The 11,694-nt window shown below is 63.7% G+C and overlaps 1 protein-coding gene and 1 long non-coding RNA gene across 2 annotated transcripts; one reads left to right on the top strand and one right to left on the bottom strand.

Moving 5' to 3' along the window:
* Positions 1-1,177: 1,177 nt before the first annotated feature.
* GPR37L1 (G protein-coupled receptor 37 like 1) lies at positions 1,178-6,248 on the bottom strand. Its single transcript, XM_019638090.1, has 2 exons — positions 5,422-6,248; positions 1,178-2,524 (listed from the first exon to the last, which is right to left on the bottom strand). The coding sequence occupies exons 1-2, from the start codon at positions 6,046-6,048 to the stop codon at positions 1,724-1,726; spliced, it is 1,428 nt and encodes a 475-aa protein (XP_019493635.1). The 5' UTR covers positions 6,049-6,248; the 3' UTR covers positions 1,178-1,723.
* Positions 4,970-5,508, top strand: LOC109380493 (uncharacterized). Its single transcript, XR_002123503.1, has 2 exons — positions 4,970-5,049; positions 5,411-5,508. It is a non-coding gene; the product is annotated as an uncharacterized LOC109380493 (long non-coding RNA).
* Positions 6,249-11,694: the final 5,446 nt, after the last annotated feature.

Raw genomic sequence — 11,694 nt, 5'->3', positions numbered from 1 at the left:
CCCCCGCCCCCCGCCTGGGACCTCGGAGCAACAAGCCCCACGTTGTTCCGAATGGCCCAGGCTGCGGGGACACTGGCTCTTTCCCAAGACCCGCTGGCCTGCTGATGGTTCTGTGAGCCATTCAGGCTGGCAGGCTGGGGGCGGTAGCGGAGGCAGGGCCTGGGGGCTCCCACCTCCCCCTTTCAGCTCTGAGCTGCCAGCCAGCAGGAGGGAGAGGCAGAGGGCATCCTTTGTGGAAGAGGCCCCCAAACAGGATGCTCAGGCGTCCCCCTGCCCGGCCGGCAGCCCTCCAGCCTCAGCTGTCCCCAGATCCTAGCTTCACCTCAGTGCACCCCAGGCCCCCTTCCTTCGTCCCATAGGAAGCTCCTGGTGCATCCAGGATGGGGGGGTTGCAGGGATGGCAGAGAGACAGTGGGGGTGAAAAAAGTTGCAAGCCTGCCTTTGGCCCCTTGTCCAACCTGCCCCCCCCCCTTTAAGTTTCTACAGACAAAGCTGGGGCTTCAGTCACTGTGGCAACACGTCTGCTGAGAAATGGGTGGGTGTCCCTCCCCAGCACAGAGGGCCCGCCCGGGCAGCCGTCGCCTAGCAACAGCCTCCCTCCCTCTTGGCGTCACCAGCCTGGGGGTGGGTTCCAGGGAGTGAGAACAAGGCTGTTCAGATCCCAGGAGAGGCTTGGGTACAGGGCAGGCTGCGGCCAAGGGGTGTGGGTGGGGTGGACAGAGGACAGCGGTGCCCAGGGCCCTGGCACCTGCCCCGCACCAGCTGGGCCCTGGGGACCCTCTGAGGCCCATGCAGCTGTCCTGGGTAGGACCCAGAACCTCACAGCAGATAGCTGGGCTTATGGGGCAGGGAGTAGCCGGTGGCCTACGCTGAGTGTCCCTTTTGCTGGACATTGCGCCAGTTCTCTAGGCTAACAGGGCTAAGGGAGCCTTTGGAGGGGCCCCAGAGGGAGACCCAGAGGCGGGGTGGGGGGGCGGTGATGCCCAGGGCAGGACCAGCTGCAGGAGCTGTGGGAAGGGAGTGTGGGGGGCAGGGTGGGGTCAGGCAGGGGACAGGCAGCTAGGCTGTTGCCCTAACTGAACGACAGGGGCTCCCAGCGGGCACCCCCCACCTGGGAAGGCCCAAGCGCATGTGGGCGCTGCCAGGATGTGGCCTGAGGAAGTCCAGTGGGCACAGGGTAGTTCCACCTAGTTTATTGTTTTTCAAAAGGCCTTCTATGGGGGTGGGGGGGCACCTAACAAGGGGGTGAGGATAGGACGACCCAGGGTCGGTCAGAGGAGGAGGGAGGGAAACCCCCGGAAAGACACGGCACCAGGAGGAGGAGGCGTCCAGGGAACAGCCAAGGCGGCTGGCCTCCCGGGAGCCCCCGTCCTGGGATTGGTGGGGGCAGGGAGATAAGGCCTAGCGGGGACACGGCGACCGTGGAGCCAGGCGCCAGGCAGAGGCGGCAGTGGGGCTGGGCAGTGGGGCAGACCTGCGCGAGCTCTGGCTCCCAGCTGCTGGGACAGTTTCTGGGCAATTCTAAGGACCTAGAAGCTTTGCTGCCCACCAGGAAGAGGACAGGGGGGCCTGCTGGGGTTGGGGCCTGGCCATGCCCAGACCGCAACAGGAGGGACCCGTCCACCTCGCCAGACCAATGGGGACAGAAACACGGGACAGGCTGGGGTGGCCGCCCCCTGCTGTCCCCCTTGCCCATGTCCCAGGCCTCCCGTGGGGCCTGGCCTTAGCAAGGCGTGCCCAGGGGCAGGAGCGGGGGCGACTCCCTGGGCTTGTGGAAGTAGATGGACGATGACATCTCCGTCTTGAGCTTGCTATTGGAGCTGGCAGCCGAGGCGCCCCCACAGCCCTCGCAGCAGCAGCAGCAGCAGTCCAGAAAGGCCTGGCCCAGCGGCCTGCACACACACAGCAGCAGAATCGGGGTGACGGCCCCCTTGAAGAAGGCGGAGAACTGCTGGATGAGGCCCAGGAGGTCCAGCGTCTGGCGGGTCAGCCCGGGGGAGAGGTAGGCCAGCACGACGTTGCACACGTTCTCGGGGAGGGTGCAGAGCGCGTAGACCACGGTCAGCCCCACCACGGTGCTGTTGAGCTGCCTCTCACCTTGCTCGTGTTTGCCTGCCCGGCACGGTGGCTCCCTCCCCGGGGGGCCGCGCACGCGCCACGTCACCAGCTGGCAGGTGACCGCGAAGAGGATGGGCAGGCAGAAGTAGCAGCCGAAGAACCACCACATGCGTGCGTTCTGATAGGTCATCACCAGCGAGTACAGGGACTCGGGCAGGCTGGCCGAGGGCTTCATGACGCACGAGTCCACGGTGCCCATGCTGGGGGCCGACTCCCGCACCAGCTGCCACAGCAGGAGCTCCGGGACAGCCAGTGTCATGGAGCCCACCCAGATGACGGCCAGCTTGGCCACGATGGATTGGCACCGCTCGATGGGCCGCAGCTTGGGCAGCGTGCTGGTGGCCACGTGGAAGCGGTCGATGCCCAGGGCGCAGAGGCTGAAGGTGGTGACCCCCAAGGAGGAGACCTGGGCAGAGACCAAGGGGGAGAAGGAAGCTGTGGTCAGACCGGGGGCCGGAAGACGCCTGGCCTCGGGGGCTGGGCAGTGAGCGGGGGGCGCATACGTCACACACGCCAGGCACTTCCTGTGCGTCGTCAGGTCCTCCCAGCCAGCCCCCTTCACAAGAAGAGACTGTCCTCGGGCAGTGACCTGGGGGTGGCAGAGGTGAGGGCCACTCGCAGCAGGTGGCCTGACTTCCCACAGCTCTGGGCCTCTCGGCTGGGGGAGTGTTGGCCCCACAGGCCCACAGGCTCCCCGAGACTCGGGAAGCAGCTCTAGGCAATGAAGACAGAGACCCCAAAGCTCTGGTGTTTGCAGGTCGTTCCATTCCTGCCCCCATTATGTGCATGGAGTGCGTGGTCTCAGGAACGTGGCTCACACACACACGCGCGCACACACACACGCACACTCACACAACACACTGACACACACACACACACATACACATGTACACACATACATTCATGTGCACACTCACACGCACACCCACACACATGCACACTCATGAGCACTCACACAGCACAGTGACACACTCACAAGTGGACATGAACACATTCACACACTCACATGCACACACATGCACACGCACACATGCACACTCACACACACGTGCACACACACTCACACTCATGTACACACAACACACTGACACATTCACACACACACCTTCACACTCACACGCACACACATGCACATTCACATGCACACACACACTCAAGTACACACATAACACACTGACACATTCACACTCACACGCACGCACACACACTCATGTACACATGCACACTCACGCACACACTCTCACCCTCTCTGCAGAAGGCCAGGCCTGGCTGTGCGGGGAAGCGGCCTGTGCCCACCCTCCCCGCGCGCGGTCACTGAGCCCACAGGGAAATCGTCCTGTGAGCCAAGAGGAAGCTGCCAGGGAGCGGGGAGAAAGTGCCAGAGAGAATAAAGACGGGGCCGCCCCGACCACACAGGGCTTGTGCTCAGATCCCCCTTCTGTCCACACTGTCCCCTCTCCGGCTGGGACACAAGCCACAGCTCATTAGCACGGCCACCACGTGCACTTTGTGAGGCGCCCCCGGCCCCCCCAGGAGAAGCCTCGGGCTAAGAGAGAAGCCCCAGCTCTCCCGCATCTCAGAATATCTCGTATCATTACCGAGGCCCCCATAAAAGGGTCGGGGGCCCTGCATTTTGTCCCTTGGGGGAGGGGCTCTGCCAGCTCCTGGATGACCTCTGTCCCCCAGGAAGTGTGTGGGGCGGCTGGGAGGGTCCAGGCCAGAGCCTTTGTACCAGGCGTGCTGAGGCCCACAGTCAGGCAGGGCCAGGCTTTCGCTGACCAGCCACAGGCAAATAAGGTCCATGTGTCTGCCCTGCCCCCCTCCTGCGTTTAGACTGCTCCCCGGTAAGGACCGCCATGTATGGAGCTACTTTAATCTAAGCACTTTATCCTAAGCACCACTTAATCCTTCAAGAATGCATTCGGATAGCTATGGTTATTATTATTATCACCCCCAATTTACAGATGAGGAAATTGGGGTTTGGGTGGGAAAGGAACTTACAAGGCCACTCGGCTCTGAGGGCAGAGCCTGGGTTCCTAAGTCCGGTTCCAAAGTCCGGTGTGCAGCCCGCTATGCTCACCTGGGTACCGAGCGGGCAGGATGACTGCCATTCAAAGGCTCTCCCCTTGTGAGGTCTCCTTTCAGGTCTGAGGTCTGGGGGCCACCACTGGGGGCCTCCCTGGGTTTGGAAGGACAGGTAAGGGCTGGACCAGCGGCTGAGCCTCCCAGACTCTCCAAATACGAAGTCACCGCTAATGGTCAGAGAGGGGACAGACCCGAGACCAGCACCTGTGTCCTCACGCCCAGGCCTGGCTCGCTCTCCTCCCAGGCACGTCACCACGTCACACAGTCTCCCTCTCAGCCGGCGCGGGGGGCCTCAGTCAGGGGGGGTCTCATGACTGCACCCCCCACGGCCAAGACTCAGAGGCCACTTGCTCGCTTGGGCTCCCTACAGGCTCAGCGGCCCTGCTACGTGTCACACACGCGCGCTTATCAGTATATTTTTGCAGCCGCGTCTCTGTGACCCACACACCCACCAGCACCCATGTGCTTGTCTTAAGGTGGCAGTTCCTGGAGCTGAGGACAGGGGACACTTGAGGGCTGCAGACTAGACCAGCGGGAAGGGCCGTCCGGTCCACTTCCCTGGTGGGGAGATAAGGGAACTGGGGAGATGTGAGCTGCCCAGTGACACCCAGCGTCAGTGACTCAGCTGGCACGAGAGCCCCTCCCCCAGGTCCAGCGCAAGACCAGGACCAGGACCAGGACTGCCCATCAGACAGGACTTCGGAGGTGCTGGTGCTGTGACAGGGTGACGCGGTCACAGTGAGGCAGGCGCTCGCAGGCACGGGGAGCGGACACTGAGTGAGCTGGGGGTCTGTAGGAGACTGGGGTCTCCCTGCGGACGCCGCTTTGGGAGGCAGCATATTGAGGGTAAAGAAGGGGCCGGGGGTGCTGGGCGGTGGTGGGCACAGGGGACGTAGAAGGAGACACGAAGGGCAGAGCAGTTTCCTGGTTGAAAGATGGCGCGGGGTTCAGGCAGGCAGAGGGCAGCCAAGCACAGACGAAGGGGCGCGACCCGCCTCGAGCTGCCCCCACCGGGAGGCCACGCCGGGCCGGGACCCAGGGCCCGCACACCTGCCCACTCCTCTCGGCCTGCCGACTTCAGCCGGGAGCTACCAGGGATCGATGCCACCCGGTGCCCTTGCCCAGCTTGGAGGAGGAGGAGGAGGATAGCGCCCCAGCCCCTGGGGTCCTGCACACCCTCGCACCCCCCCCCGCTGCCGCCCACTAGGACACACTCACCTCCACAAAGGGCACGGCGCGGCAGGAGACGTCCCCCAGCAGCCTCTGCTTGGTGAGCTCATTGAAGATGACAACAGGGAGGCAGAAGAAAAGCACCAGGAAGTCCCAGAGGGCCAGGCTGGCGAGGATGGAGTTCCAGGCGCTCTTCAGGTGGTAGCTGTGCCACACGACGCACATGACAGCCAGGTTGCCCACGATGCCCACAGCGAACACCAGCAGGGCCAGCAGCACAGTGGCGTAGGCGCCGTAGGAGCCCTCAGTCACGGGGTACAGGGGGTTCTGGATCTGCAGCCTCTGACCCGGCGTCCCCGTCAGGTTGCCCCGTGGCTCCGACCCGCTGCCCGGGGTGCCCCCATCCGCATCTGGGTTGGGGCTGGTGGCCGAGGGCTTGGTGGGCTGCAGGCCAGCGGGGTGCACGGGCGGGGGGCGCTCAGCCCACTCCTCGGGCACGTACTGTTGCACCCCCCTGGCCTCCTCGTCCTCGGTGCCTCTCTTGGGCCGGCTCTGCTGCTCAGGGGCCTCGGCTCTGCGCCTGCTGGGGTGCAGGGGGGCACCCCCAGAGACTCTGCTCAGCCCCGCAGGCGACACCACAGCAAGAGAGATGGCCAGAGGCCACAGCCACCGCATGGCCGGACGAGCAGGAGGCAGCTGCTCCACGGAAAGCAGGTAAGGGCCGGGGACCCGGCACCCGGCGGACTCAAAAGAGGCAGCTGGCTGCTTGGTCCGCCCCCAGTCAGGCGTCTGGCGTCGCCAGCCCGCTCCAGTGGCCTCGAGCTGCTCCCTCCCACCCCGCCGGCCACGGGCTGGGCAGGGCCCTCTGCTGGACACAGAGCATTCTTTGCTGCCCTCCAGGATTCTCCTCCTCAGGCCCCCCCCAGAGCAACAGCATGTCAGACCTGCCGGTCCCCAGAGGCCACCCCCTCTAGCCCCTGAACCAGAGGGGACATGGCTTGCCTGGGGTCCCACAGAGAGCAGGGGCAGGGCCGGAACTGAGGACCCCACCTCAGGAGACAGTCCCAAGGCAGCCCCTGCGCTGGAAACCAGACAGCAACGCGCGCTGTCACCCCTGAGCTCTTACGAGGCCCCTTTCCGCCTCACAGCAGCCCTGTGGGGTGACAGCCCCGAGGCTGCAGAGCGAGGCCAGGAGCTTTTAACTCGATGCTGTTGTCAGCAGGTGCGCGTGCTCTGGGGCCTCCTGACGGCACAGAGCAGAGCGATCGAAAGCCTAGAAGACCACATTCTGATCCGGGTACAGGGGGGTGCACATGTGCAAGAGCAAATGCTGACTGAGAGGCTGCTGTGTCCCAAGACGTCCAGTGTACAAGAGTGGCTTGTCTAGGACACCTCCTGACTGGGAAAGCCACCGTCCCACCCAGAGGCGCCCGACACGCTGTGTGACAGGGGAGTCCCAAGGAAAGAGAAGAAAGGGGACAGACTCACCCACCCTCTGACAAGGGAAGGGGAGCATTTGGAGCCCTTTAAATTTTCACCTTTCTGGCTCCCTTTTGTGGGGACAGGAGACCCAGGCGGCTGCAGGACTGGGCTTGTCTGGGGTGCAGAGCATCACAGGGAAGCCACAGAGGTCCATCCAGAAGTCAGATCAACCAAGGGCTCAACGGTCCCCTTCACTGCCACCAGCAAGCCGGCCCCCATGGCAGGGGAGAGGCCAGGACTCGCGCCCCCATGTCCCACATCCTCGGGAAGGGGTGCTGGAAGGACCATAGCAGATGCGAGGACCACCCACCCTCATTCTGAGCATCACGGGGTCCGTCCGCAGAGCTGTGCGTCCCTAATCTTCCCACAGAGCTGACCCCCGGACTGAGGCGGGTCCTGCCCCCCAGCAAACTCCATGGCACTTAGATGGCTGTCACCGAAACGCACCAGCTCCCACCTTGAGGTGTGGCCTTCTGGGCAAACAGAGTCATCACCGCCAGCATTTACCAAGCCCTCACCAAGGGCCGACCCTGTGCTAACCTCCTGCTGTGATCTCCACATGACCACCCAGGCTCAGAGAAGCACCGTGACGTGTCACCCTCTGCTCATTTGCACTCACGAACATGCCTTTGTCACACCACAGAGTCCCTCGCACAGAGAGGGCTCGGGTGACCCTGGTCCCTGAGGGGGCACTGCTGTGCTGTCCCCTGGGCTTCCTTGGTTCTGTGGGACGGTTGGAACGTCAGAGGCCACTAGGTGGAAGCAGACATTCAGTGACAGGGTTTCAGGCCATCTTCACGCCACTGTCCCCACCCATCCTGGCTGCCCAGGCCCGGCCCCAGACCTCTGGACCCGGCTGAGGGGCAGCCCGGGGACGCCAAGGGTCATGGGGGTGTGCTTGCCACGTCACGCCACCTCTGCTGAGGGTGCCCCGCACGGGTCCCCGAAATGTCCCCCTGTCCCCGCTTCTGCTTCAGGAAGAGCCCTCTCTCTGGACTAAGCTCGAGGCAGGCCCCCAATCTGGAAGGACGTCGAGCCTCTCCTGTCCTTGGGACTGTCTCTCCAAGATCGCAGGAATTCCCCCTCCTTTTCCCTGGGAATGTCCCCACGGCTGGCTGCAGGACAGGTACTTAGGTGGGACCAGGTGGGACAGAGGCTGGGGCTGTCCCCTGGCACTGAACCAGGTGAGGGCCTCTGGGCGGATGTGCAGGTGCCACCCAGGAGGACACACTCTGCTGGGTGATGCCAGGCGCCCGCTAAGAGCTGCCTCTGGAACCAGACTGGCTGGACTTCTCGCCTCGGCGGCTGTGCCCCCACTGGTTGTGTGTGTGTGTGACTTTGCTCACGCGCCTGACGTCTCTGCGCCTCCGTTTCCCCACCTGTACCGTGGAGGTAACAACAGCCTTATCCCGACGATGGGCTGAGCTCGCCCTGGGATCTGGGAAGCAGGTGACCCCGTCACCAGGACACCCTCGGCACACGGAAAGCACTGCTCAGGTGTGAGCGACTGGCTGCGGAGACCCGTTTCATTCTGACAAGCACTTGTGAGGCCGGCACCACCATCACCTACACACTTGGAAACAAGCACCGAGAGGCAGGCCGCACATTCTGGGACAAGCCTGGCCCCTGCCAGGGCGCTAGGCCTGGATGGGGACATCCCTTGGCCTGCAGCTGGCACCACGCCAGGGCTAGGGGAGGTGAGGACACCCAACCCGGTGCATCCTCTGTGCCAACTCTGCCTGCTCTGGGCTCCTGGGCCCAGGGCACTGGGACCTGGGGATCTGGGACCTGGTGCCAGCCTGCTGGTAGCTAGCCGTGTGATGCCATTCACTCAGTTTACAAATGCTGCGTGAGCTCCTGCTGTGTGCCAGGCATTGTCTGAGACACACGGGAGACAGCGGGCCCCACGGGCACGACCTCTGCCCTCCTGGAGTTCCCGTTCGACTGACGGAGGCGGCGCCTGAGACCTGAACCCCAGATGGCATGGCTGTGGCTGTGGGGACGCCTCACCGGAAAGAGGGACAGGGACGCCACGGGGCCTCTGGGCCTTGCGGTCCGCTCGGTAAGGGTGAGTCTGACCCGGGACCTGCGGGGCCACGAGGATGCTGTCACGTGAATGATGGGATGCGGAAGCTTTAAGGTAGGACTCCTGCCGTAACCTAAGCCAGTGGTCCTCACTGCGGTGCCGGGGTCACCGGCGGTAGGAAACCCATCTGAAATGCACACTCCCAGGCCCACTGCTCTCTGCCCGGTCAGAACGGGGTGGGGAGGCACGGTCGTGTTCCAGCATATTCTCCCGGGGATTTCGGATGCAGGCAGGAATTTGATGGTGGTGGGGAATGAAGGGGGGTGGGGGTCCTCTGCAAAGCCTTGGGGGGCAGCTTGCAGGAGGGGACGGAGGGAGGGGACACTGGCCCGGGGGCTCTCAGACCACGTACTCACTGAACTCTGCTGAGCCGGGCCGTCTTCCCGGCTGCGTTCTCAGTGCCTGGCGTCAGTAAATGCTTGATGTGCGTGTGTAAGAAAAAAAGAATAAATGAATGGTAAGAAGAGGTCCAGAATTGCTCTCCAAATCCTACCTGGCCCGTGACCCCTAAATCCCTTCAGTGAAGGGGGGGGTGAGGAAGCCGAGACTCACAGCCCCCCCTCCAGCCCCCTCCTGGGCGTCTCACCCTCGCTCTTCCCGGGGTGGCGGCCGGCTCCCCGACAGCGTGTGTTCCAAACACGTCAAGCCTGTCCTCACTCCTGCGGCACAGCTGCGGCCAGGCTGGCGTGTTCAGGCACGGGAATGGCTGCCACACTGGAGTGTTACAAGGAACCCCACACTCTGGCCTGCACGGTGCCACCTGCCGTCCAGATCCCAGGGCTCCCGGGGGACACCCAGCCCCAGGTGCTCCTCTCTCTGGGGGGCAACGGGGACCTCTCCTGCTCACCTGGGGACTGCCCTTGGGGTTAGGATTCCCCAGCCAGCACCCTTTTAATAGCTTTCAGGACCCCACTGGTTGGCCCCATCAGAAGAAAACCCTTAATTTGTATGAGACAAACACACGGCAGGAGCGGAGGAAGCCGCGTTGGTGTTTGTTTAACAAATGTTTACTGAGCGCCTGTTATGTGCCAGACACCTACTTAATATGCAGAAGCATGTGTTACTGATGACGAGCCGCCTGTTTGCACTCCTCCACTGACGGGGAGGTCACTACCACCCGAGGCACCTGTTCCCGGTTTAGATGGCTATACTGATGTGGACGTTGCTCCTTTATTAGAAATGTGACGCCAGAGAAATCCACCCATTGGCTCTGGTTCTGACCCAGGTGTGAGAGGCGCTCAGCAGACGTAAAACCAACCCCGTGAAGAGCAGCCGGCAGGTGGGAGGAGGGGCGAAAGTTCCAGGCCGGAAGGTGGGTGGTGGTGGGCAGACAGGATGATTCCAGAAAACCTGGCCGCGCGTGGCCTGGCGTGTCACCCCGCGGACGGAGGGCGCCTGGCCCCGGGTCACACACCGGGCAGTCGAAGAGCCGGGCAGAGGTGGGGTGAGGCTGCAGGCGCTGGGAAAGCCACAGAGGGCAGTCCCCGTCCTTCCCTGCCTGCCCCTCCCCAAGTGACCTTAGGCACGAGGTACCAGCGTCCCTGACACACTGGCCTGTTCCCTCCAGAAACCTCGACTGGGGTCTCATCCCCGAGCAGAGAAGGGTGGGCGGGAGGGTCCTGGGGCCTGGGGCCTGGTTCTAAAGCCCTGAGGGGGTGGGTGGGGAGCCAAGCCCCAGGCTGACGTGACACCAGCCAGGGGAAGTGGGAAAAGCCACCGCAGTTTCTGTTTAAGGGGTGACTGGGGGGTGAAGCTCTGGACGTGGAGCAGCCCCAGCTGCCTGGCCCCTGAGCCCCGAGCCCCCTGCCCTCAGGAGCTGGCACCAGTCGCCAGCACCCCTCTCGCACCCCAAACCTCAGGGAGCACAGCAGGACACACAGATTACTCATTGCCAGTTGCCTTGGTCGTATCCTTTCTGCTTTCTTGCCCGTGTCCTGACCGAAGCTGCCAGCCAGACCTCAGCACAAAAGAATGCAAAGCGGGGAGGAGGGCTGAGCCTCCCCGGGCAGGCAGCCTCCGCGGAAAGGCGGCTGCACGGCTACCGGACACAGCACAAAACTGCACTCCCACACGTGACCGTTCCTTTACTTCCTAGCTGTGTGGCCTCAGCGCTCAGGACTGCGCGTGAGGGTGGTCGCACACCTCCAGGGTTGCTGGCCATGGGATCAGGTAGCCAAGCGGCCTTCCTGACACCGTGGGGGCTGGACAAGGCTCAGCCCCCTTCCTCCGTCCTGAAGCACCCTCCCCGCACCCTCCGCCCCCCTGGCAGCACTCCTCAGGGCACCTCGTGCCCGTGAAGCACAGCCCCCAGACACTGACTGGCCCTGACTTGGACTGCTGGGCACTAAGGGCCAGGCGGCCAAGACCCCAGGCATCTGGGGGCCCGGGAAGGAGCTCCCCATGCTCTCCAGGGGCAAAATGCTTATCTGTGTCCACCTCAGTCATTGCCCCAGGCTGGGTGGAGAAGAGGCCGAGAGTGCCAAAGGGACGGGAAAGGCCCCTGGGGAACCTCTCCTCCCCTCACCCGCCCAGGAAGACGAGGAAATTTCCCGAATACAAAGGAGGCTAAAGATAGACACAGAGGCCCCGCCCTGGCTGGCCGGTCTTGCCTGGAATCACAGCTCCATTCCCTGGAACCGGCGGGGCCGCCCCGCTGCCCAAAGTCTTGGGCCCATCGAGGCTTCCCCGCCTCGGGCTGCCCCGGCTGTACTTCAGGGGTCCCCTGGCCCCCAGGGCCTGGCAGCGGCCATGGC

The sequence above is a fragment of the Hipposideros armiger genome, unplaced genomic scaffold, assembly GCF_001890085.2.
Source record: "Hipposideros armiger isolate ML-2016 unplaced genomic scaffold, ASM189008v1 scaffold_37, whole genome shotgun sequence".
Lineage (NCBI taxonomy): Eukaryota > Metazoa > Chordata > Mammalia > Chiroptera > Hipposideridae > Hipposideros > Hipposideros armiger.
The sequence above is the reverse complement of the archived record's forward strand: the minus strand, read 5'-3'. Positions and strand labels throughout refer to the sequence as shown.